Raw genomic sequence first — 27,569 nt, forward strand, 5'->3', positions numbered from 1 at the left:
TGTTTCCTACCATCAAGCCAATTGTATATTCAATTTGCTAGCTTTCCCTGGATTCCATGTTCTTCGTAAGGTTGAGGGGGGACATGATTGAGGTGTACAAAATAATGAGGAACATAAATAGCTTTGATAAAGAGAAACCTTTCCCCTTAGCCAGGGGTCAATAACCATTTGAAGGAATGGGGCAGGAGATTTAGAGGGGATTTGAGAAAATCCTCAATCTTCAGAGGGTGATGGAAATCTGGAACTAGTTGCCTGAAAGGCAGGTGGAGGCAGAAACCCTCATATTTAAGGAGCATTTGAAACACCATAGCATACAAAGCTACAGACCAAGTGCTGAAAAATGGGAGAAATGCTGTTCCCATTGCTAGAAGGATTGAGGACCAGAGGGCACAGATTTAAGATGCTCCATCACAAGTCTAACATGCTCTTTGTGGGTGGAGAGCAGGCATTAGGGAGTCAGGAAACACGTTGTTCACAGTAGAATTCCTACTGACCTAAAGGTGAGATGCAGATCGATTCAAAGCTGGGATTCTGTTCCCAGTGGAGTCTGTTCTCAGTATAGGCAGGAACCATTAACACAATTTCCAAAAGTTTCTTTAATTAGATTTTAGATAACAAAACTTAAATAATTCTTTTCAAACATAAAAACATTAAACTGAAAATTTCTCCTATATAAATTTTAACATAAATATTAAAATCTTAAGCATAATAATTATATAAACTGAAATTTAAATTATACTTTAATTCCTGATATAACGTCAGTATGTTTTCATTGACAAGTTGAGAAAGATGGAGTGTTATGAGGTCTGAGAGAAACACCCGGCCCAGATATAATTGAGTTTCTGTGACATCAAATACAAAAATCATCATTTCCTCATTTTTATGCCTCTCCAAACACGATAAAAATAAATGTAGTCATTTTGTAGTCGAGAACTTGAGAGGCATTGCTGGAAAAGAAAGATGCGCTGTCTAAACTTCTCATCTTACACATGACAAAAAGCTTAGACAGAACGTCTCTTTCTTCAGCAATACAAAAGGAAATTTGTTCAACAATTTGTCAGAAAATTAAAAGACAAAGCCCCTCCCGAAACCCTCACTGAACCAACAGAAGCTACTCAGCAAATAGCACAGTCAAAGCTTCATTTGATCATCATTCATTGCACCTATGTTGTTAATGCACAAGCAAGCATTGGGAGGGTGTCTGCACTCCCAGACAAGTTTTGCTCTCTACTCTGTTGACAAGGTAGCTTTAAAAGAAACTTTTATTACAAAACCATTGCAGCAATATGACTGTCGGGTAGTAGCTCAGGTGAGAGGGGGTGGGGTTAAGGTGAGGAGGAGGAGGCGGCGGTAAGTGGTTCTGGCAATTTCAAACACCAGTCTTTCTTTCCAAAGTGCATGCTTTAGTGGACATTGGGGCGGGGGGACTGCTTTACACAGCTGTGATTGCTCAAAGGTGCAACATTTCATTCCCTGAGAGCTGACATTAGTCAGGATGTCCATGATTGCATGCTCTTGAGCATCAATTCAAAAGCTTCTTTGAAAGGAGCCTGAGCACTTCTCAGCGAGTCTTCAATCCTGCTGTACAAGCTGAAGGATTTCAGATCCAGCCAGATGAAGCCAAAACATCGCTCATCAAATAGAACGAAAAGCCCAGGTGTCCTTTCGGGACTGGTGAATCCATGCCCTGCTATCAGGCCAGTGCCGTAAAAACTAGCAAGAAGGAAGACAACATGCATTCAGAATCACTGAAAGGAGTTGAAAAAATAATTGTGTACAAAAGGTCTGTTAGCTACTTACTTGCATTCATTATTATAAACTGATAGAACTAGGTCACTCTGTAACAGCTGATAGATATTTGAATACAATCCATTCCACAACACAGGACCCTCATCCAGTTTGAAAGCTATAAATTTTTATAAATGGATTCCAGTAACCAACTGGAGAGAGGAGCAAGAATATCGGAGGAAAATCTGCCCTCAATCTTAGCAAGAGTCAGACTTGAATTTTTAGATTGACTAATCACAACTCTTAAATATCTCAGATATGAGAAACTTGCATGTATAATAATCTTTAACGTAGAAAAAGACCCACAGTGCTTTACAGAGAAGAAAAAATATAAAGGAATGAGGACCAGAACCGAAGCCCTGGGTTAGAATTCCAAAGGAGCGGAGCTGAATGGGGGAAGTATTTGAAAAGGTAATAATAGGAGGAATAGGTTTGGGAAGGGCAGGACAACCAGAAAGCAGACAAGAGGGTGAGATGGAAATTCAGATTGCTGAACTTGAAGTAGTTCAGAATCTAAGGGAGGAATAGTGCAAGGAGAAACTTGCAGTGGGGTTTGCAGGATTGCTGGACATTGAGAATTTTTAAAGGAGGGGTGTGAGAGATGGAATAGGCTGAAGCTTTTGCAGGAGGAGGGACTAAGATATGACTGTGGTAGGAACATACTACTGCCATTATTGGAAGTTTAGCCAAGTGACAGCAACCACAAGACAAGTTTTGTCAAAGCCAGGATAAGACTATTGTTTTTGTTTTGCTGATATTCAATGCAAAGTGTGTCCAGGATATCAGAACTTTCAGTTTGGCTCTGAATATTGTTTTGATCTATTTAATACCCATTGGAACAGACAAATTCTCTATTAATATCTTATCTGAAAGGCTGCAGTTAATGCAGCACTCCTCCAGTAGCAAAAGACCTACTTTTTTAGCCCCTAGAGCCTGTTCTACCACTCAATAAGATCATGATTGACCAGTGATCTAATCTAATATTTCCATCTTTTGTCCCATATCCCTTCATACTTCTGGCTGACAAAAGTCTGTCAATTTTGGTTTTAAAATTAACAGTTGAGCTGATATCAAGTGCCATTTGCAGATGAGAGTTCCAAACTTTGCCCACTCTTCGTGTCTCTATCCTGATTTTACCCCTGAAAGAACTGGTTCTAATTTTTAGACTTCCAACCAGTGAAATGATCTATCTGTTCCCCTTAATATCTTGAAAACTTTGATCAAGTCACTCCTTTAATTTTCTAAATTCCAAGAAATTCAATCCTAGTTTGTGAGATTACTCATTGTAACTCAACCCTTGGAGTCCAACCATAATTTAGTCACATTTACGCTGCCAATCCTTACAAGACCAATATATCCTTCCCACAGAGTGGTGCTCGGAACTACAAAGTAAACATGTCTGTAGCCTGATTTCTACCCACATGTATTCTAGCCTTTTATTCCCTTTGAGTATTTTCTGTTTTCTCTTGACATTTTAAAGCTCTGTGAACCTTGACTCCCAAATTCCTTCTGATCCCCAACGTTGCCAACTTTCCGCCATTTACAGATTCCCTGCTTCATCAATTAAGTCCAAAGTAGTTAACCTTGCATTGAAATCTATTTGCCAAAGTTCTGTCCATTCATTTAATCAACATCTTTCTAATGATATACAAGGTTGCACATGCTGCCTATTTCATAAGAACATAAGAAATAGGAGCAGGAGTGGGCCATCCAGCCCTTCGAGCCTGCCCCGCCATTCAATAAGATCATGGCTGATCTGTCGCTGCTCAGTTCCACTTTCCCGCCCTCTCCCCATAACCCTTAATCCCCTCTCTTATCAAAAACCCATCAACCCGCGTCTTAAAAATATTTAGCGAGGCAGCCTCCACCACTTCAACGGGCAGAGAATTCCAGAGATTCACCAATTTCACCAATTTCTCCATGCCCCCCGTACCTTCTATACCCACATCTAGATCTATTCAATAAGCAAAGCAATGGTCCTAATACTGACTCCTGGGGGACCCACTGCATACTTGTTCCGAGTCACAAAAATATCCATTCACCACTGCTCTCCATCACCAATCCCTTATCTAATTGCTTAAAGTATATACCCAAGTTGCCACCATGCTATCAATAGTCAGAGGCTTTTTCTCAGGTGGAAAGTTCAACTACAAGAGGGCACAGATTCAAGGTAAGAGGTGGTAAGTTTACAGGAGATGTGCGGGGAAAGTTTTTCACACAGAGGGTGGTGGGTGCCTGGAATGCACTGCCTAGGGAGATGGTGGAAGCAGGCAAGTTAGCAATGTTCAAGGCGCACCTTAATAGACACATGAACGGGAGGCAAACAGAAGGATTGAAATCATGTATGGGCATTAAGTAGTGGATCTAAATAAGGATTAGGAATTGGCACAGATTTGGTGGGCCAAAGGGTCTGTTCCTGTACTGTATTGTTCTTTGTATTACGGGCTTTCATTTTCCAAACAAGTCTGTTATCTGATACTAAATGCCAACTGAAAATCTACATGTACAACATTAAACATTATCTACATTAATTATCCTTGTTATTTTCAAGGATACAATCAGATTAGCCTAGCAGAGTTTAATTTTTAAAAATTCACTGACTGTCACTTATTAATCCCTGCTTCTCTGGGACAGTGTTAATTTTAGGCCTGTAGTTTTTCTCCATCACTACCATCAATCTGACTGGCCTGTAGTTATCAGAATATCACTCTCCACTTCTCTTTAAATTAGAGATTTAACATCTGCAATCATCTCCCCTCCTCTTATTGGAGGATTGTGATCAGAGCTTCTGCCATTTCTAGCAGAAACTAAGTGACTTGTTAAATTTGAGTGATACAATCTATTAAACATCTCCTTCATTGATTTTTATCTTATTGATTATCTCTAATACTCTCCTCTGGAGTCTTACACTAACTCCATCCTCCTCTTCTGTGAAGCTAGATGCAAAGTAGATCATTAATACTCATTCATGCCCTCTGCTGCCACAAGATTATATCTTTGACCCTTAGAAAACCAATAACTTGCTGGTATTTAGTGCCAAATCTTGACAATTCCTTACCAAGCCCTACACATCCTTGGATACACTTCATTTCGCGCCATCACTCCCACAGGTAGTACAAAGGGTTGCCCAGGCACTGGCGGTGCTGCTGACCCTCCTGCAGTTGCTCCTTCTGCTCCTCCTGTCTCAAGCTTCGTGTTCATCCCAGCAGCTTTAGCTCCCTGGTCACCATTACACATGGGCTGCAAGCTGTCTGTATTGCACTGAGCATCTCCCTGCCAGTGTTCCTGGCTCTGTTGGTCACACTGCACCTGTTGGTGAATCTCCAGAACAATTCGTGAGAGTTTGTCAAAGCTTCGAAGGTGCTCGATGTCCGGAAACTGGACAGGATGAGTGACATCGATGTGCAAAGTCAGCTGACCCGCAGGTACATTGGGGTCTCCCTGTATTCGATGTTCAAAAAGTAACAGTTAGTTTACATCTTTCTGCTTCAGAAATCACTGCCTTATTCACTAGGCTAATAAAAATATTTCTGAACTACCTTCACACAGTGCTGTGACAAGTATCAGAAAATCAAAATACCCAACATGTTGTCAGCAAACTTGGCAATCAATCTGTGCACATTAAGGCGCCACAACAGAAAATGAGTAACCGGATGTGCTGTTTATCTTGGTGTTAGTTCAGAGATGAACGTTGGCTCAGGTTACAAGAATTCTCGACTGCGTTTTGAACGGTGTCTTGCTATTGTCTGACACTCCTTTAACAGGCACAGGGTAATATCACATCTAAAAAATGGCACCAGCAACATTGAAGCACTCACTCAGAAGCACTGCAGTGGGACTTGAATCCATATTTATTGGGCCCAGAGGATGCTGCCACCGACTGGGTCAAGTGGGCAATCAGCAGGCAGGGCCTTTGGATAATTCAGAGATTTCCAGGATTACAGAGAACGGGTAGAAGCTGTCAGTACTACTGAAAAACCTAGAAAACCAAATCAACTCAAAAGGGGGAAAATGTTTTCTACCAGCAAAAGCTCACTGAGGGGCTTATCAGCCCCTCCTCTCAGAGTTTTCACCCTTTTCAAATATCATGGGCCAGGCAGCAACAGACTAGCAATGACTGCCTGGCTGAGCGTGGAGAAATGCGCCAGGGAGGGGATAAGGGGGAGCGGGAGCGGAGAAACTAGTGGGGCCACAGAGACCAGCCATGGGGGGGGTGGGGGGGCAGAGAAACTAGTGGGGTCACCACTGGCACCGTCAGCAAACACCACAGGACTATTCCCACAGATCTGAGGCAAATACATTATCTCAGGAATAACAGTTTATAATCACTTACAGTGATTTTTGTTACTTTGATATGGGTTCCGTGAAAGCTCAGCATCACTATCTCCAGCCCGTGGCTCCCGTACGTTCCTTTAAAGAGGCCGGGTGCTATCAGATCCTCTGGACTGGATGGTGGCAAGTAGATTCTACGATACGTCAGACAGTTACTAAAACACAAACACAAGGTATTAGGGCACCTCACCTTTCCGTTGAGAGTGGTCAAAATCACCTTTTCTAATCCCTGATCAGCAGACTCACTCCACCAAAGGACTGTACGATCAAACTAGGCTCTGACCCTGCCTGTCACACACCAACCTCACTCAGCATGCCTGACCACTTGCTAACTGGTCTTTTAACTGAAGGGAAAAGCCTTTCAATTTAAAGCTAGTGGACCCAAACATATCAATGATATCAACCTCACCTGAGCATTCCCAATGGAGATTACCACAAAGCAGCTCCACAAGCCCACCCCCCCAAACACACACAATGGAGCAAAAGCAGGCAAATTTTGAGGAGAAGAATCTGAGGCCCTTCTACCAACGCCAGCACCCTGGAACTCAGACCATAGACATCGCCAGCCTTGTGGCCCAGATTCTTCTCCAGGTAACAGAGGTCCCTATTACTGAATGTGGACAGTCACTCACTCATACTGACTCGTGTAGATGAACTTCATAAGGATTAGTTCCTGCATGTGTTCATGGAAAATATCCTCCAGAGTTCGACCCCATTCCTCTGCCAGCCATGTCCGGAATTCCTATTATCCAAACACAATTTAACCAAAGAAATTCAGTGCTGCAAAGGAACCCATTGTTATCCAGGACACAAACTCCTGCACCGACCTCTGGTGCTTTTCCAGGGCTCGGTGGCTTCGGATCAGCTGCCAAATCATTGCTCAGTGAAGCTGTTCTGGGTCACTGGCAGCAAATCCCTGTCAACACCACCTCTGGGAAGCAGCAGCAGCCGAAACAGCAGCTCAGTCAAGTTCCAAACACTGAAAACTAAAAATATAAACAGCAAATGCTGGAACGACACAGCAACGCTGGCAATAAGGGAAGAGAAAGTACAGGTGAAAAATGGTGGTGACAATTAGGACCAGAAACCACAGGAACCTGGCAGGTGGGATTCTAAATAGAAAACATCAAGTATTTCTGAAAAAAAGATATTGTTGAAGCAAACAAGACTGCCAAATTTCAAAGGGAGCAATAGTTTGTATGGCATGAGAAAAACGTGCTGATTGATCAATGCATTGCCATGGAGAATGCACCAGGGAATGACTGGCAGCTATTGCTTTTGTTTAATTGCCTGGGCAGTCACCACTTTCTTTTTGATAGCAAGGTTTCCTGCCCCACCACCAAAGAATTCAGCAGAAGGCCTGCTCCTTGGAGCCGACACTCAGAATCATAGAAACCCTACAGTGCTGAGAAAGGCCATTTGGCCCATCGAGTCTGCACTGCCCTACCCCCATATCCTTACATATTTAGCTGTTAATCCCTCTAATCTAAACATTTCAGGACTTAAGGGGCAATTTTTAGCATAGCCAATCAACCTTACCCACACATCTTTAGACTGTGGGAGGAAACCAGAGCACCTGGAGGAAACCCATGCAGACACAAGGAAAATGTGCAAACTCCGCACAGACAGTGACCCGAGCCAGGAATTGAACCCAGGACCCTGAAGCTGTGAAGCAGCAGTGCTAACCACTGTGCTACCATGTCGCCCACTCCACCAAGGTTCATTGGCTGGAGGTAAGATTTTACCTCTCACTCGGCACTACATTTTAATTTTCTTAGACCTGGGTGTTGCAAGAAAGGCCATCATTTGTTCATCATCCTTAACTGCCCTCAAGGTGATGATGGCAAGTTGCCTTCCTGAAGATTGCAGCCCAAGGTGTGTATACGCCCACGGTGCTGTTAGGGAGGGATTTTGACCCAGTGACAATGAAGGAACAGATATATTTCCAAGTCAGGATGGTGACTTAGAGGGGAATTTTCAGGTGATGGAGTTCCCAGGTATCTGTTGCCCTCAGTCTGCTAGTACCTGTGGGTTTAGAAGGTGCTGCCTAAAGGAACCTTGAAGAGTTATCAGTGAATGGTGGAGCAGAAATAATCTCCAATTATCTGGAAGGTTGCAGCTCAAACAATGCTGAAGCAGCTTGACACCATCCAGGACAAAGCAGCTTGCTTGAATGGCACATCTCCCACAAACCTTCACTCCCTTCACCATCTTCTCAAGGTCAATTAGAGATGTACAATAAATGCTGGCTTAGCCAGCGATGCCTACATCCTGGAAATGAAAACATAAGTTCCTGAGGGGTACTGACACGGTGAACGTGAATGTTTCTTTCTGTGGGAGAACCTAGAACTAGGAATCACTGTTTTAAAAACAAGATGAAATGGAGATGAGGCACAATTTTTTCTGAGGGTCAAGTCTTTGCAACTCTTCCAAAGGCAGCAGCGAAAGCAGAATCTTGAACATTTTTAAGGCAGAGCTGAATAGATTCCTAGTAAGCAAGCAGGTGAAAAGTTATCGGGGTAGATGGGGTGCAGATTTGAGGTGACTATCAGATCAGCCATAATCTTATTAAAAGACAGAGTAGCTTTGAGGGGCTGAATGGTTTATCCCTGCTCCTTGTATGTATGTTAAGAACCAAAGATGACAAAAAAAACCTCTTTTCCACAGAACCTTTTGTGATGTGTGTACCTTTAAGAATTTTTTTTTTAAATCATGATCACTGCAGCTTTCACAGTCAGTGTATCACATGCTCTCAGTGATGTATTGTTGGGAGGAAAAAAGCTGTGGGCCGGTCAGGTGACAGGAGTTCAGTTTCAGTTTTGAGAGTTGAGTTTTAGAAGCAGCATCAAGCTGAAAGTCTCTGAAACCAAAAGCTTTGACAAAGAATCATCTGGACTTGAAACATCAGCACTTTTCTCTCCTTAATGATGCTACCAGACCTGCTGAGATTTTCCAGCATTATTTCTTTTTTTGTTTCAGATTCCAGCATCTGCAAAAATTTGCTTTTTAGCTGCAAGTCTCTCTCTCTCTCTCTCTCGTTTTTCCCTTTGGAAATTCTCTTGCTTTTCTGAAGAGTGAAAATCTGATGTTATTGGAAGTTAGAGTCTCTCTGGTGTTCGGAATCTCAAGAGCATTTTACTGCAGAATTCAACTAATGGCCTCAATCCCAGTATCACGTGAGCCCAAGTCTATGCTGTTGAACCTAAAGGGTTGTTTATGGAGATTGGTTTGTTTGGTACACATTAGACATCTTTGTTAAGAGATATATATTACAGTGATTGCCTTGTTTCTTGTATGCAATTGATAAAAAGTTCTTGCTAATTTTCTTACTATACATGTTGACTATATTCTTAAGTAAAACCTTTGTTTAGTAAAAGCCCCCCATTGGGTCTTTTGAATCACACTTGAAGTGGAACATCTCATGCTTATCCTAGCCAAATTCAGGATGCAAAACTTATGATTCAGACAGGCATCATAAAACACTTTGGAGTTTCTAGCCTGAACCATAACACTGTTTTGGATCTAGAATGCACTGCCTGTAAGATAGAGATTAATTTCATCAAAGCTTTCAACAGGGAATTGGATAACTAGCTGAAGTGAAAAATGTAAGACCATAGGGAAAGAGGCAGAAGAGTGGGACTAGCTAAGCTGTCTTTGCAGTGAGGGCGCACGCACACACATACACACACACAGAGAATAGGCCAAATGACATCCTTCTGTGATGGAATCATGCTTTGATTTTATGATAAATGCTGGTCTCAGCTCACAAATAAAAAAAGAATGCTCCTGTGATTGCAAGGTGATTCTGGCCTCTGAGACAAAGGGAGGAGGATTCAAGAACCATTGCGGAATCCAGACAGAAATCTAGGCTGATGATCCAATGTAGTGCTGAGGAACTGCTGCATTGTTGGAACAGCTGTCTTTCAAAGCAGAGCCCCAGCTGCTCTCAGGTCAATGTACAAGTTTCCAAGGCATCATTTATAAGAGTGGTTTCTCTGGTATCCTTACCAATATTCATCTCACAAACAATATCACAAAAAGCAGATTATCTGGTCAAGTGTCACATTGCATTATTTAAAGAGTTTGCTGTGTGCAGATTGGCAGTCCTGTTTCCTATATTATAACTATGTGCATTTCAAAAAAACAAGTACTTCATGGGCCGTGAAGGACTTTGGGGTTTCTTGAGGTCACAGAAAACATTATACCAATGCAAATCTTTCTTTGAAGTACTGAATAGTAAACTCATGACCCAGGTCAAAGCAAATGGAATCAGAGGACAACGAACACAGGGGTAGCAAGCTGGCTCCAAAACAAAACCAAATAGAAATTAAAGACATTTTGCATCGACACAATTAAATCAGAATCAAAGACAGGGCTGATGAAACTTTACTGTTTGCATTAACAAGAGAAGTCCAGCACAGGATGGGACACCGATGACAATTTACAAGTCCCAGGATGGGGGTTGGGGGGTGGTGGGGTTGAAGAGACAGACAAAACAAGTGTATCACTTTAAAATAAAGGTTGTTCATCTCCACACAATATCAGCCCCTCACACGGAAAATCTTTCTGTCCTGACAGGGACGTAGCCCCCCCCTCCCCCTCCAGAACGTCAAACCCTCACCTCCTGTCGGCCTCCAGCCATCCGGTGAAAATCCGTCTGATTGCATTTTGTTGAAAACTCATCTTTCTTCACAATCTGCAAAAAAAAACAACCCAACCATATACAGGACTCTGCAGATAAAAAGTATTAAATCTATTCACAATGGTTCAGTTCATACAAAGATAGAAAAATAGTAGTAGGAGTAGACCATTTGGCCCTTTGAGCCTGCTCCACCATTTACTTTGATAATAGCTGATTGTCAAATTCAATATCCTGATCCCTCCTTCCTCCCATATCCCTTGATCCCTTTAGCCCCAAGAGATCTCTCTAATGTTTTTCTTGAAATCAGACAATATTTTGGCCTCAGTTACTTTCTGTGGGAGTGAATTCCACACATTCACCACCCTCGGTGATGAAATTTCTCTTCACCTCAGTTCTGAAGGGTTTACCCCTTATCCTCAAACTACAACCTCTTGTTCTGGACTCCCCCACCATTAGGAATATTTTTTCTGAATCTATCCTATTCAATCCTGTTAGAATTTCAACATTATTTAATCTGTGGCAGTAAATTACAAAACAGTAGACTGATAAATCGGAAAAGGAATTAAAAGTCAAAAGACACAGGCGATGTCTGTTCAATTTCCTTTTATTGCATGATGCCCATTTGTTGTGTTGCACTGTCCATTTATGATAGTTCTAAAGAAAGCTCCTCACAATAACAAACCTCTGCCCCACACCCCCAACACGACACCACCAAACACACACAGACCTTAAAGGGGTCGCTTGTTACCCACACTCTGCTATTCTCTCTGCATGGTAAGATTTGGGACCTGGAGGGATCAGCAAAGGCTTCAGAAAAATTAAAAACTCTGAAAAAGTCAGTTCTTGTGCATTCTATTTTTTAGAACGTTTTTTATTTCTTGACAAGATGAATGGACAAAAACAGCATTTGTCCTACCTGTATATCACCCTTGTGAGATCCTTTGTGACCATACATGCATTCCACTTCTGCCTTATTCTTTTCCCACAGGTGAATCCGGAACAAAGGTTTGCAGCGCATGGCATCGTTGACTCGGGGATCATGAGGGGGAAGGTACATCCAGCCAATAATAAACAACCCGTCTACCTGCAAATCAACATACCAATGAGTATCCCATCACATCAGCAAACACAAGCACAAAAAGCCTCAAGACACTCAAACCCACTGCAACACTCACAATCCATAGACGGCTATATCGGCAGAATGTGGCACCACATTAAATTTATACATGGTAAAACATCCCACCAAGCTTCAGCAAACCTCAAGTAGATATTACATGCAGATGGCCAAAGCTTTGAAGGAGTGTCCTTGGTGGAGCAATTATCAGGGATGTTCAAGAAGCAGATTTGGAGGATCACAAAGATCTGACGGTCATGGTGCTGGATAATGTTTGACAGAGAGAGGGAGAAAGGGGGAGGGATGCGATTGTGGAGTTATTTAAAAACAAGCATCCAGATGTTGTCAGACCAGGAGCCAACCTGGATCAACAAACAGAGTGAAATTTGTTGAGAATCAGGATATGGAAAACTGAATTTGTGATGACATGGATGAGGGCGATGTCACAGAGATGAGAGCTGATGGCTTTAATGATAGTGCGAATGCGCAGCCTGAGGTCAAATACAGCGAGCCACTCACAGTTAGTGTGTTCCTTAAAATCAGGACTTTCAGTGAAATAAGAGTGAGACATAGGATGAGGAAAAAGATTCTGCTTGGCAAGTAAGAGCAGTGAGGGACTACATTAAAAAGCATAATCTCAAAGCTAATAATTTCTGGATTATTACTTGAGCCATGAGTAAATTGGCCATAAATACGGTTACTGCGTTAAACGCGTGGTTCAAAGACTGGTGCAGGGAAAATGGATTTTTGATCCCTGGGGCACTGAAGCCATTACTGGAGACAATGGGAGCTGACCAACAATATCCTCCAACACGACGGGAATGGAAAAACCCAAAATCTCTCCAGCAGTGCGGAGAGAAACTCGAATTCTGCAAAACAAAGAAAATTCAAAGGACCTGAAGAAAACTTGAGAAGCAGACGTGGAGAGGAAAATCACCCAGGAAAAGCTCCAAAGGAGAACTTGGAAGCTGAAAGCAGAAATATAAAACTCCAGACTGAAGACTCCAGCATCAATTCCCAGAATGCAGCACTGAATGACCTATCAGGAGTCAGATAAACACTTAAAATTCCAGTAATCACCCAGTGCTGAGAAAAATTTAAATAGTTCAATGGTCAAAAATTGACATTTAAAAACTGTCAGAAAAACCAGATTCCTGAGTTGCTCCCCAAACACGCGCTCACTCTGAAAATGAAGAAAAAAATTAATTTGGAGGAACTTTGACTGAAGAATCAGATTTAAAGACCAGCAACAGTCAGGGTTCAATGCCTTTGCAATGCATCAGGTCTAAATAGAAAGTCAGAAAAAGTTCTGATTAATACCTTTTTATAATGGTTTTGGAGAATTTGCTGAAGCAATCCTAATGCAGTGCACTGATGAATCCTCAACCTGCTTCGACAAAACATTAATAACCTCTGGTGAATATTTTAAACTTCAAAATGTGAAGTGCGCAGAACTTTAAAAAAAGGCATTTGAAAAATTCCAATAAACCTCTAAATAGGAAAAAAAGGACAAAGTTTAAGTAAATCACAGCAGGGCACAGGAGAGTCAGAACTTTTCAGAGTCTCAGAAATATATATTTTCAGAAATTGACATATTGGCTAAACTGCAATAGCTGGTGACGGTGCAGAGCGAACAGCTGGTTATGAATGGATGAGAAGTATCTGATGGGACAATCCTGCAAAAGGAAAATGAAATAAAGTTGGAAAATGTTTGTATCGGAACTGAATTGGAAGATTCAAAGCTGAATTTCAAGCTGAGTAATCACCTTGAAAATGCACGAGATAGTAAATCGTCAATGAACCAAACTATTCAAGTTCTGAACAAAATTTCGAGTACAAGATAGAACAGAGCTGAAGAAAATAAAGAAACGTAAGGTGAAAATCAAGAAGATAGAATAGTAATGTGACAGAATAGCATTTGACAGAGCCTTGTGCACAAGCAAATATGGGGATAGCTCCTGGCTTGAACCCTTCACTATGTATGAAATGAGCTCTTGTAATTAATAAATACATCTGTAACCTACTTAAAAACTACAAAGTCTTCATTAGGACTTAACAAACAGTATCCAACACTCTAGAATACTAATCAGAGGAGATTAGGAGGGGATAGAGCAAACATACTTAAAGGTGCAGATAAGGTTAGAGATTGCAAAATAATAAAAGGACAGAATTAAAGGCACTCCATCTGAATGCACACACCATTTATAACAAAGCAGGTAAATAGATAGTACAAGTAAACAGAAATGTCCTAATGGCCATTACAGAGATGATTGAGGCTGGGAATTGAATCTTCAAGGTATCTGGGAAGGATAGCCAAATGGGGAAAGGAATCAGTTTGGGTAGAGCTAAGAGCAAGCACTGAGTATCAAACAAACAATTGTTTATATGCTACCCAAACAGCACTGGTAATGTAGACCATGCTGTAAATCAAGAACTAGAAACATAGAAGATAGGAGGAGGCCATTTGAGTCTGTTCTGCCAATCATCACGATCATGGCTATCGTCCAACTCAATAGCCTAATCCTGCTTTCTCCCCATAGAAGTATATGCAACAAGGGTGATACAATAATCACAGGGGAACACCAATCTTCATCTAGACTGGGTAAACCCAATTAGTACTAATGTACATGAGATGGTTTTCCGAAACTGTAAAAAATGAAGAGAATGGATTATTTTAAATTAAGTATTGTGCAGAAAGAAATGATTAATTAATATTCTTGTTGTAAAGGAATGATTAATTAATATTCTTGTTGTAAACAGAAGAAGAAAGCACGTGAAAGATACAAAAAACTAAGCACTGCAAATAGCCTAGATGTACAGGGTCAAAGTGAAAAAGGAAATCAAAGAGAGGCCATGAGAAAAGATTAGCAAATAAAGTTAAAGATAACCCAAAGATATTTTACCAATATATTAATGTCCGAAGATTAAAAGTCCAAATATGTGCAGGTTGGGTTCATTGGCCATGCTGACATTGCCCCTTAGTGTCCTGAGATGTGTCGGTTAGGGGAATTAGTGGGTAAATGTGTAGGGATATGGGGATAGGGCCTGGATATGGTTGGTGCCAAATGGCCTCTTTCTTCGCTGTAGGGTTTCTATGATTTCTATGAAAAGGTTAATTAAGCAAAAAGTGGGACCTAAGAGAGATGAAGAAGGGAACTTGTGTGTAGACGCAGAGGCTATGGTTTTAAGTGAATATTTTGTCTCCGTGTTTACAAAAAGATGATGCAGATTTAGTATTCCAGGAGGAACGCTGAGATATTGGACAGGATAATCTTAAAGGGAGAGGAAGTACTCAAAGGCTTGGAATCTTTGAAAGTTGCGAAATCACCAGGGTCAATGGACAATTTCCGAGGCTGCTGAAGGAGGTTGGAGAGGAGATAGCAGATGCTCTGAGGATGATTTTCCAATCCTCACCAGATACAGGAGAGCTACCAGAGCGCTGCAGGAATTCAAACACAGTTCCATTGTTTAAAAAGAGACAGAAAGAAATGCCAAATAATTACAGGCCAGTTAGTCTTACATCAGTAATGGGCAAATTAGTAGAATCAATCCTGAGAGACAGGATTAACTGTCACATTAAAAGGCATGGACTTGTGAGACATGGATTTGTTAAAGGAAGCTCTTGCCTCACAAATCTAATTACATTTTTGGAGGAAGTGACAAGAAGGGTTGATAAGGGTAGTGCAGTGGACGTTGTGTACATGGATTTTAATTTTAGCAAGGCATTTGACAAGGTCCCACATGGCAGATTGGTCAACAAGGTAAAAGCCCATGGGATACAGGGTAATGTGGCAAACTGGATCAAAAATTGGCTTAGTAACAGACACAAAAGGTAATGGTCGAATGAAAAGTTGTTTCAAGTGGTGTTTCACAGGGCTGGGTGTTGGGATCTTCGCTGTTTGTGTTATATATTATAGATTTGAACATGAATGTGTGGGACATGATTATGAAATTTGCAGATGAGACAAAGATTGGCCGAGTAGTGGACAGTGTAGAGGATAACTATAATCTACAAAATGATATTGATAGGTTGGTGAACTGGGCAGTAAAGTGGCAGATGGATGTTAACGCAGAGAAGTGTGAGGTGATGCATTTAGGGAGGTCAAACAGTTATAGGGAGTACACAATATGGGAATAAACTGAAGGGCAGATGAAGGAACCTGGCTACAAGTACACAGGTCCCTAAAGGCAGCAGTTCAAGTAGATAAATTTGTAAAGAAGGCAAATGGAATATTCTCCTACATTGGCAGAGATATAGAATATAGAAATAAGGATGTAATGTTGGATATATGTTTACAAGAATGTCATGAAGGCTAGAAAAGTATAGCTATGACAAGAGATTGGAGAGGTTGGGCCTATTTTCCTTGGAACAATGGAGGCTGAAGGATGACTTGATTTATTGGGAGGGGAATAGTTTTATCCTATCCATTCTGTTTCCCTTGAAGGAGAATTCTAGAACCAGGGGACATTGATAAATAGCAAAGGTGTAGAGGGGATAATGATAGTGTTAAGGTTAGAGTTGGTGCTAATATGGGATTACAGTCAGATAGCAGAATGTGTTGCTAGCTCTCTGCCACTCACTCTTTCTTACATGTTCATCAACAGTTCCTGGAGCCTCCTCTCTGAACAATCACACTGCATGAGATTTTAAAGCAACTTTTCTAATCAGAGAAACCAAACTGCAAAACTCAGTCTTCAGTGTCCCACACACACTGAAAAACCTGGACTTTGATGCAGTAATTGGATAGAAAACAGACTTCATTCACAATGAAACTGGAAATAAAACCCAAATGTCCGTTTAAAAAAAAGACAAAATATAACGAGCTTTAAAATCTGTTACTTACAACAACATTAAGCAGTCCTCCGTAGGGTCCAATGTCCGGCTGCCACAAGCCCAGGATGTTACGGTAAGGGTGCAGCACTACAACACACATTACAGCTAATTTTAGTCTCTCTCAAAACATACCAGGTAGATTATTCCTCCAACCTATCATTCAGGCACAGTCACAGCCCACTGGGAGGCAGGGGAGGGCAGTACAGCCGAATGGTCCAGCCATTTACAGATCTTGTAACCACCAGGTGAACCTGCAGTGCACGTGGTTAAATCATATCTATAAAATGCAGTTATTCCCAATCAGTGTAAGTGAAGCTCAAAGTCTCAGTGATGTTATGCCCCTCAGTGCTATTAATATTTACCAATTGGTTAATCCCAGACAAAATTACAATAGAATCTGTTGTTTGGAGTACCATCTTCACCAAGGTTTAATTACATAACAATGACTTATTTTGAAGTTTTACTTCAACATGGTCTGTATCCTTTCATCAGCACAAGACAGAAATCCAGCATATCCACCAGGGACGGGCCCCCCACCCGCTGGGGACGGGTGAGTAATTAATCATTTCTCAGTGAGTGAGAGGCAGCTTTAAATTCCACAAAGAGCAGCTTATCCATGTCAGAGTTGACTGGTTTCACTGCCTATTTTCAATCCACTATTGCTGATTCTGGTCATGGGGTGCACATTGGCCTACAGGAAATGTTGCCAGTTCCCTTTGTGTTAGCTGGTGTCTCCCTGGTGTGAAAATCAGTGTTTAGGGCCTTCACATCGCACTGGCAAGCATCCTCAAGGTGGAGCTTTGTGCAGCCTATTGGTCATTTGGATCCAGCTACTTCAGCGTACAGAAACTGCATCTGCCTTCCATCCTGCAAAAACATTTGAGCCAATGAGCCCTCTCCACTTGAGAGTGTTATCATACATGGGAGTTTTGTCTTCAACAGTTACCACAGTAAAGATGAAACTTTAGCCATCAGATTGTAAGGTAATGTTTCACAAACTGTTCTACTCTAAAACAGCAATACAACAAGCAACAGATCAATGTTCCCAATCACACACGAAATTAAAAGGTAGGACAGGCAAAAATTGCAGCACCTGATCTTTATAAAGCCACAAAACCAGAATCCACAGTCAAAACCTTTAGTGTAAGCCATCAGCTGTGATATCGTACAGCCTAAAGCTCCAGACATGCCGCAAAATGAGATACAAGCAGCCTCTGAGAACAGTTCTAGCAAAGCCTGTGAATGTCTGGGACAGCACAACACCCAACCTGAACTTGTTAGCCTCTTCACCCCTCAATCCACCTCCCCCCTCCCCACCTTGCTCATTTTGAGCAAGTTCTCTGCCAATTTCCACCTCACCAATAGCATTGTAACCCTCTGCAGTTTCAGCTCAGTGGCACGACTTACCGAGTGGGATAACCAGCATCAGAGTTTGACAGGCTGAGAAAAAGCCTGAGGATAAGAGTGCTGTACTAGAAGGAATTGATGGGCAGGAAAGAGGAGCAGTGCAGACCGGGGGGTTGGGCAGACATGGGCACTAAACAGCTGGAAAATTAGCATTGAGAGTTCACTTTACAGATCCAGCAAAGGATATGCAAACTCAAGGATGGAACTGAATCTTATTTCTCCCCAACACATACACAAGACCATGCACAGGCAAGCCTACAGCTCTTAGTTGGAGTAATGGTTGGGTCACTACAGACTGCCTCAGCTCTTTCCCCTCTGGGAGATGGAAATTATTCTCTAGCCTCTACCCCACCTTTCCAATATCCAGCAGGCCTTTGTGTAGCTGCTGTCGAGAGAAGTGCTAGGTTTGCCTCCCTAGTGGAATCAAACAATGTCCTGGGACTCTGTTTGAACTGGCATGAAGATTGGCCAACTAAATGAGGCATGTGCAGGGCACCTTCATAGAAAGGCAGTTTCAGCCAGACAGAGGGAAGAACACAGAAATAAATCAACTGCAATAGTCAATCATCACCAAGACACCCAAACCACCGTCCTTTGAGATCACCATGCCAACACTTTTTACAAGGTAGAAGAATCTCTTTACTTATTCCTCTCCATCTCCAAGTGCCTTGAACACAAACCTCCTACAAATCAGAGCAGCGATGGGAGCAGAAAGAAGAGACAAACACTTCATTTGCATCATGCAATGCTTCAGATATTAAATCAAACCCAGAATCATACATACAGCACGTGTACACATCCCGCGCCTTGTTCTCACAGTCAGGAAGCAACTTGACAAACCTTCCTGATTTGACTCGAGGATTAATACCTAAACGAACAGGTGAGAGCAGGATTGGAGATTGTTCCCAACAGTTCTCCCAGAGCTCTGTTCAATCTGACAATCCACAAATTCAAAACAATTCCAACCATCACAGAACCTGACAAATTCAACTTGAAATGTTGAGGTAAATTTCCCTCACTCTGGATGGTCCAGTTGCATATTCACATCTTTGCCATTATACAGTGAAACAATACCAACACACTACTTGTGTATTACAAAAAAAAGATTTGTCAAAGCTTTTCATCTTGTACTCATCAGTACAATCACAACATTACAAACCTATGATTGGTTGGCAAGTGGATCCAGGTTAATAGAGGCATTGCCATGGAGAATGCACTGGTTGATGGTGGCTGACAGTTAATTGCCAAATATTTTAAAACATTTAAACCAGGCAGCAAGGCAAGTGCCTTCAAGTTATAGAGGTTTACAGCATGGAAACAGGCCCTTCGGCCCAACTTGTCCATGCCATTTTTTTTTAAAACCCCTAAGCTAATCCCAACTGTCCACATTTGGCCATATTCCTCTATACCCAGATTATCTACGTATCTGAACTCTTTTTAAAAGACAAAATTGTACCCACCTCTATTACTACCTCTGGCAGCTGTTCCAGACAGTCACCATCCTTTGTATCTCTTCCTTCTCACTTTAAGCCTACGGCCTCTAGTTTTAGACTCCCCTTCTTTTGGGAAAAGCTATTGACTATCCAGCTGATTTGTGCCCCTCATTATTTAATAGGGCTCTATACGATCACCCCTCAGCCTCCGATGCTCCACAGAAAAACTCCAACATGACTTCCCTGCTTTTGTAATCTACGCCTCAATTCATAAAGGCAAGTGTCCCATATGCCTTTTTCACTACCCTACTAACATGCCCTTCTGCTTTCAGAGATCTGTGGACAAACACACCAAGGTCCTTTTGTTCCACAGAACTTTTTAGTGTCTCACTATTCATAAGAAAATAAGAACATAAGAAATAGGAGCAGGAGTAGGCCATCTAGCCCTTTGAGCCGGCCCCGCCATTCAATAAGATCATGGCTGATCTGTCGCTGCTCAGTTCCACTTTCCCGCCCTCTCCCCATAACCCTTAATCCCCTCTCTTATCAAAAACCCATCAACCCACGTCTTAAAAATATTTAGCGAGGCAGCCTCCACCACTTCAACGGGCAGAGAATTCCAGAGATTCACCACCCTTTGAGTGAAGAAGTTCCTCCTCAACTCCATTCTAAACCGCCCCCCCTTTTATCTTGAGGCTGTGCCCCCTAGTCCTACTGTCTTTTTTGAGCGGGAAGAGTCTCTCCACCTCTATCCTATCCATCCCATTCATCATCTTATACGTCTCAATGAGATCTCCCCTCATTCTTCTAAACTCTAACGAGTACAAGCCTAGTTTATTCAGCCTCTCCTCATAGCTCAACCCCCTCAACTCCGGTATCAGCCTAGTAAACCTCCTCTGCACTCCCTCCAAGGCCAAAATATCTTTGCGCAGGTGCAGTGCCCAAAACTGCACACAGTACTCCAGCTGCGGCCTCACCAATGCCCTATACAGCTGCAGCAAGACCTCCCTACTTTTATATTCAATCCCCCTCGCTATGAAGGCCAGCATCCCATTCGCCTTCCTGACCACCTGCTGCACCTGCAAGCTGGGTTTTTGCAACTCATGCACAAGGACCCCGAGGTCCCTCTGCACTGTCGCCTGCTGCAGTTTTTCGCCCCGTAAGTAATAGTCCTTCCTACCATTCTTCCTACCAAAGTGGACCACCTCACACTTGCCAACATTAAATTCCATTTGCCATTTCCTGGCCCATTCGCCCAGCCTATCTAGATCCTTCTGCAGACTCTCCACACCCTCCGCACAATTTGCCGTTCCACCAATCTTGGTGTCATCAGCAAATTTTGACACCCTACACTCGGTTCCCTCCTCCAGATCATCTATATAAATGGTAAAAAGCTGAGGCCCCAGCACCGACCCCTGGGGCACTCCACTAGTCACCATCCGCCAATCTGAATAGCACCCGTTGACCCCCACTCTCTGCCTCCTATTTGACAACCAATCCTCTATCCACGCTAACACCCTACCCCCAACTCCATGTCCCTCGACCTTCTGCAATAACCTCTTGTGAGGTACTTTGTCAAACGCCTTCTGAAAATCTAGAAAGACCACATCCACCGGCTCTCCTATATCCACCGCCCTAGACACATCCTCACAGAACTCCAGTAAATTTGTCAGACACGATTTCCCTTTAATGAAACCGTGCTGCGTCTGCTCTATCAAGCAATTCCCTTCAAGATGCCTCGCAATTTCCTCCTTAATGACAGATTCTAACATTTTACCTACCACAGACGTTAAACTAACCGGCCTATAATTCCCTGCCTTTTGCCTGGCACCCTTCTTAAACAACGGCGTAACATTAGCTGTTTTCCAATCATCCGGCACTTCCCCGGAATCCAACGACGTCTGGAAAATAACCACCAAGGCATCCACTATCACCTCCGCCATTTCTTTCAGAACCCTTGGATGCATTCCATCCGGCCCTGGGGACTTGTCCACAATCAGCCCCTCCAGTCTGTCGAGCACCGCCTCTCTAGTAACAGTAATGTCATTAAGACCCTCCAGTCCTACCACCTTTCCATCGCTAACACCCGGCAAATTATTCACGTCCTCCTCCGTGAAGACAGAAACAAAAAAGTTATTCAATACCTTAGCCATATCCCCATCCCCTACCACTAGGTCCCCTTTCTCATCCTCTAAAGGACCAACATTCACCCTAGCCAGCCTCTTCCTTTTTATATATTTATAAAAACTCTTGTTATCCTTTTTTATATTAAGCGCTAGCCCAGCTTCATAGTTTCTCCTACCCTTCTTTATCAACTTCTTTGTCAATCTTTGTTGACATTTAAACCTCTCCCAATCCTCTTCTCGCCCACTACTCTTAGCTACTCTAAATTCCTCCGCTTTTAGTTTAACACTTTCCTTCACCTCCATCGTTATCCACGGCTTATTACCTCTCCTCCTACTATCCTTTTTGACCATCGGAATAAATTTCTGCTGAGCACCAAGAAAGATCTCCTTAAAGATCCTCCACTGCTCCTCAACAGACCCTCCCTCCAATGCGCTCCCCCAGAATACTTCTGTCAAATTACACCTTCCAAAGTGTATCACCTCACACTGTTCAGGACTAAATTCCATTTGCCACTTATCTGCCCATTTGACCATTCCGTCTATACCTTTTTGTAGCCCAAGTCACTCTACCTCCCTGTTAAATACATGTCCGCAAACTCTGGACAAATAGGAGCTATAGCTGGGATATTCCCTCTTGTCCCAGTGCCTCAATGGCCAACCAATGAAAATGAGACATCTACCCTCAGCTTTCACTTCAATGCAGTGTTAGCGACACATCACGAAACCACAACCACAGCTCCCTCAACTCCTTTCTGCTGACTCACCCCGCCCAGGTTAAATGAGTAAGCAGTCGTAGAAGACGCCTGTATCCCGGAAGGGTGACAGTCAGCCCCCTCCCCCCACATCCACTACCTCGCCCCAAACCCTCCCCCGCTCCGGGGCAGTCTCGTGCCCCAAACCCTCCTCCAATCCGGAGCAGCTCCCTCTTGGAACAAATCAATAAGTGAAACAAGCAGCCCCAAAATCATAAGAAATCAATAATTAAGAAGTGGAACTATTGCTACTTACGTTTGATGTACAAGTCACGGCACGCGACCCCAACCATCTCCAAACGCCGCAGGTTTTCCGAAACTCCATATTCTACAGAAAAAAGAATGCCCTTTATTCTGAAGAGATGCCAAAATTGACGGAAGAAATGACAAAGCCAGTTGTTGTCAACCGATTGCAGTGGGTTTGTGGGGAGTGGGAAAGCAACAGCTACCCTCCATAATGAGTTCAAGAGATTGAGGATAGTTAACATTGAGGTGTAGCACAGCAGACTCCAATCCTATCCTCAGGCACTGTCTAAGTATCAGCAGCTTCCAGTAAATGTCAGAAATTGTAACTAGTTCAGAGACAGAACCTGGCTTTAAGTTTGTTCCAACACTGAGAACACAATCGTGCACTAAAGTATGGAGGAGTAACTTGCAAGTCAATTCGAAAAAGTAATTATATATGTCAGAAGCCATGGAACCATGATCTGAAATTATTGATAAAAATATAATATGACACAATAGTGTTGGCAGAGGCAGTGGTTTCTGGAGTAATCCACAAACTCAGGTTAATGGTCTGGGGACCTGGGTTCAAATTCCACCACGGCAAAAGGTGAAATTTGAATTCAATTAAGAACATAAGAAATAGGAGCAGGAGTAGGCCATCTAGCCCTTCGAGCCTGCCCCGCCATTCAATAAGATCATGGCTGATCTGTCGTGTCTCAGTTCCACTTTCCCGCCCTCTCCCCATAACCCTTAATCCCCTTGCCTATCAAAAACCTATCAACCCACGTCTTAAATATATTTAGCGAGGAAATCTAAAGGATGATCATGAAGCCATCGTCTATTGTTGTAAAAACCTATCTGGCCCACTAATGCCCCTTAGGGAAGGAAATCAGCCATCCTTACCTGGTTTGGCCTACATATGACTCAGACCCACAGCAACGTGGTTGACTCTGAAATACCCAGTATCCAGCATCGACCAAGGCACCAGAAATGATAATGGCAAATTCCACCTTACTGATCCTGCAAAATCCTCTTAACAACTGGTGCTAGAACTGGGAGAGTTGACACACAAACTACTCACAGAACCATACTTTAATGACATTATCCCAGACATCACCATCCCACTAGCAGCACAGTGAGGAGGGAGTTGTCCTGGGAATCCACAATATTGACTCTGGACTCCATGAATTCTCGTGGCATTTGGTTAAACATGGGCAAGGAAAGCACCTGCTTACACCCCCACATCCCTCAGTTCATGAGGCATGTCAAACACCACTTGGCAGAAACGCTGAGGGTGGCACCAGAATGGTTATCTGGTGGGGGACATCAATGTCCATTGAATGGTTTGGTAACATCACTATGGACATGGCTGGCCAAATCCCAAAAATTTGACTAGAGTAGCTCTGTAGCAGGTGGTAAGGAAATCAACAAGACAGAAAAGCACATTACTACAGCATCCACTACAGTTCACCTATCACTGTAATAGGCCCACAGCAGACACCATCTCCCTGGCCCTGCACCCTGGAACACCAAGATGACAAAGACACCAATGTCAGACTCCTATTTATTGACTACAGCTCAGCCTTTCACCATTAACTCAACAAACCTCATTTCCAAACTCCATGATGTGGGGCTCGGTTCCTTCCTTTGCAGCTGGATCCTAGGCTTCCTAACCCACAGGATGCAAACAGCAAGGATAGGCAACAACACCTCCTCCACAATCATCCTCAACCCCACAACGTTGTGTCCTCAGTCCCTTACTATACTTCTTATACACCTATGACTATGTGGCCAAATTCTACCTCAATTCCCATTTGCAAGTATGCTGATGACACCACCGTAGGGGAATCGGATCTCAAACAATGATGAGATGGAGTACAGGAGAAAGATAGAGAATCTGGTGAACTGATGCAATGACAATAATCTCTTCCTCAATGTCAGTAAACCGAACGAGATGGATAGTCATCGACTTCAAGAAGCATAGCGGAGGGTACGCCCTCCTCTATATCAATGGGGATGAAGTGGTCAAGAGCTTCAAGTTTCTAGGTGTCCTGGTCCATCTACTTTGACACTAAAGTTAAGAAAGCCCACCAACACCTCTACTTTCTCAGAAGATGAAGGAAATTTGGCATTCCAGCCACAACTCTCACACCATAGAAAGCATTCTTTCTGGTTATATCACAGCTTGAAGTCTCACAACACCAGGTTAAAGTCCAACAGATTTATTTGGAATCACAAGCTTTCAGAGCGCTGCTCCTTCATCAGGTGTTTGGAGAATTGGGTTCAGAAACACAGCATATATAGACAGAGATATGACTGCATGATAATGGTTGGAATGCAAGTCTTTTCAGGTGCAGACAATGCAAATGGAGAAAGCATTAAGCAAAGGTTAGAGGGGTGAATTGTCTCAAGCCAGTTAGTAGGATCTTGCAAGCCCAGGCCAAATGGTGGGAGTTACACGTGGTGTGACATGAACCCAAGATCCTGGTTGAGGCTGTCCTCATGTGTGCAGAACTTGGCTATCAGTTTCTGCTCAGCGATTCTGTGTTGTCGTGTGTCTTGAAGGCCATCTCGGAGAATGCTTATCCAAAGATCAGAGGCTGAATGCCCGTGACTGCTGAAGTGTTCCCCAACAGGAAGGGAATAGTCTTGCCTGGAGATTGTCGAGCAGTGTCCATTCATCCATTGTCGTAGCGTCCACATGGTCTCCCCAATGTACCGTGTTTTGGGACGTCCTTTCCTGCAACGTATCAGGTAGACAACGTTGGCCGAGTTGCACGAGTACGTAACTGGTGGATGATGGTCTCACGCAAGTTGACGGAATCCGTGTTGATGATCGAGTATCTCTTGCAGAGGTTGCTGTGGCAGGGTTATGTGGTGTCGTGGTCACTTCTCCTGAAGGCTGGGTAGTTTGCTGCGGACAATAGTCTGTTTGAAGTTGGGTGGTTGTTTGAAGGCAAGAAGTGGGGGTGTGGGAATGACCTTGGCAAGATGTTTGTCTTCATTGATGACATGTTGAAGGCTTCGGAGAAGATGTTGTAGCTTCCTGTTCCGGGGAAGTATTGGACGACGAAGGGTATTCTGTCCACCGTGTCCCGTGTTTGTCTTCTGAGCAGGTCGGTGCAGTTCTCGCTGTGGTGTCTCTCTCCACTTGTATTGACTCGCATTCCAACCATTACCTTGTAATTGTGTCTCTGTCTACACATGCCATGTTTCTGAACCCATCTCTTCACTCACGTGTTGGACTTTACCTGTTGTGAAACTTCTTACTGTACCCACCCCATTCCAATGCCAGCATCTCCACATCATGAATATCACAGCTTGGTATGGGCTCCTGCTCTGCCCAAGACTGCAAGAAACTACAAAAGGTTATGAATGTATCTCAATTCATCACGTAAACCAGCCTCCCATCCACTGACTCTGTCTACACTTTCCGCTGCCTCGGCAAAGCTGCCAGTATAATTAAGGAGGCCACGCAGCCCGGACATTCTCGCCAGTGTTGCCTCATAGCCACGGTGCAGAGACAGATCGACTCTCTCCACATCCTCCGGAGCTCCCCACCACCTTCCCAAGGGCAATCAGGGATGGCCAACAGCCAGTGATTCCCAATGGATAAGGCAACGTCTGCAGCAGAGTGACTGCGGTCAGAGCTTGGGGAGGGGTGGGGGGGCGCACAGACACTGACACTGGGCGGGGGGGGGGGAGACGGACGGGGAACGACGACACTGGGGGGGGGGGGGGGAAACGACACGACACCGGGGGGGGGGGGGGGGGTGACACGACACGAGAGGGGGGGAAACGACACGACACTGGGGCTGGGGGGGGGGAAAACGACACTGGGCGGGGGGGGGACGACACGACACTGGGGGGGGGGGGGGGGGGGGGGACGACACGACACTGGGGGGGGGGGGACGACACGACACTGGGGGGGGGGGACGACACGACACTGGGGGGGGGGACGACACGACACTGGGGGGGGGGACGACACGACACTGAGGGGGGGGAGGACGACACGACACTGGGGGGGGGGGACGACACGACACTGGGGGGGGGGGGACGACACGACACTGGGGGGGGGGGACGACACGACACTGGGGGGGGGGACGACACGACACTGGGGGGGGGGACGACACGACACTGGGGGGGGGGGACGACACGACACTGGGGGGGGGGGGACGACACGACACTGGGGGGGGGGGGACGACACGACACTGGGGGGGGGGGACGACACGACACTGGGGGGGGGGACGACACGACACTGGGGGGGGGGGACGACACGACACTGGGGGGGGGGGACGACACGACACTGGGGGGGGGGACGACACGACACTGGGGGGGGGGACGACACGACACTGGGGGGGGGGGGGGGACGACACGACACTGGGGGGGGGGGACGACACGACACTGGGGGCGGGGGGACGACACGACACTGGGGGCGGGGGGACGACACGACACTGGGGGCGGGGGGACGACACGACACTGGGGGCGGGGAAACGACACCCTCCCTCCTCCACCCCCCCCCCCCCCGGGGCCGGGCCTCACCGACGCAGCAGCGCCTCCTCCAGATGGTGTCGGTGTTGAGGATTTGATGGAATTTCTTGCAGGCGGCGGCGAGGTTGGGCAGGCTCACCCCGGGGAGGAAGCTGAAGATTTCCACCAGCAGCTCGGGAGGGAGGTCCAAGAGAGTGCGGGGCCGCCCTGGGCCGCAGCTGGAGCCGGAGGTGCAGGCTGCCGCTGCCGGGCCCGGGGCACAGGCTCTCGGAGCCGCTCTCCGCTCCATGGCCGGGCGAGTTGGGGACAGCGCATTACATCATCGCAGCGTGCGCGCACCCGGGGACAACGCCATTACATCATCGCGCAGCGTGCGCACCCGGGGACAACGCCATTACATCATCGCGCAGCGCGCGCACCGGACT

At 44.5% G+C, this 27,569-nt stretch overlaps 1 protein-coding gene across 2 annotated transcripts; it reads right to left on the reverse strand.

Annotated features, from left to right (window-relative positions):
• Positions 1-641: 641 nt before the first annotated feature.
• Positions 642-27,482, reverse strand: fbxo31 (F-box protein 31). Of its 2 annotated transcripts, XM_080186608.1 has the most exons (10): positions 27,196-27,482; positions 22,685-22,756; positions 18,902-18,985; positions 16,721-16,797; positions 11,679-11,846; positions 10,742-10,816; positions 6,753-6,862; positions 6,122-6,275; positions 4,847-5,229; positions 642-1,713 (listed from the first exon to the last, which is right to left on the reverse strand). In XM_080186608.1, the coding sequence occupies exons 1-10, from the start codon at positions 27,431-27,433 to the stop codon at positions 1,491-1,493; spliced, it is 1,584 nt and encodes a 527-aa protein (XP_080042734.1). In that variant the 5' UTR covers positions 27,434-27,482; the 3' UTR covers positions 642-1,490. The 2 variants fall into 2 exon arrangements, with proteins under 2 accessions (XP_080042734.1, XP_080042735.1); XM_080186609.1 differs by lacking the exon at positions 18,902-18,985.
• Between the last annotated feature and the right edge of the window lie 87 nt (positions 27,483-27,569).

The sequence above is a fragment of the Carcharhinus amblyrhynchos genome, chromosome 4, assembly GCF_965287045.1.
Source record: "Carcharhinus amblyrhynchos chromosome 4, sCarAmb.v2.hapA, whole genome shotgun sequence".
Classification (NCBI taxonomy): domain Eukaryota; kingdom Metazoa; phylum Chordata; class Chondrichthyes; order Carcharhiniformes; family Carcharhinidae; genus Carcharhinus; species Carcharhinus amblyrhynchos.

Excerpts from the sequence above, each read along its gene's own strand:
- fbxo31 (XM_080186608.1), bottom strand. The coding sequence starts at position 27,433 with ATGGAGCGGAGAGCGGCTCCGAGAGCCTGTGCCCCGGGCCCGGCAGCG. Across the intron at positions 18,986-22,684 it reads CCGTGACTTGTACATCAAAC|GTATTAATCCTCGAGTCAAA; the intron begins GTAAGTAGCAAT and ends CTGTTCGTTTAG. Across the intron at positions 6,863-10,741 it reads TGGCTGGAGGCCGACAGGAG|GAATTCCGGACATGGCTGGC; the intron begins GTGAGGGTTTGA and ends TTTGGATAATAG.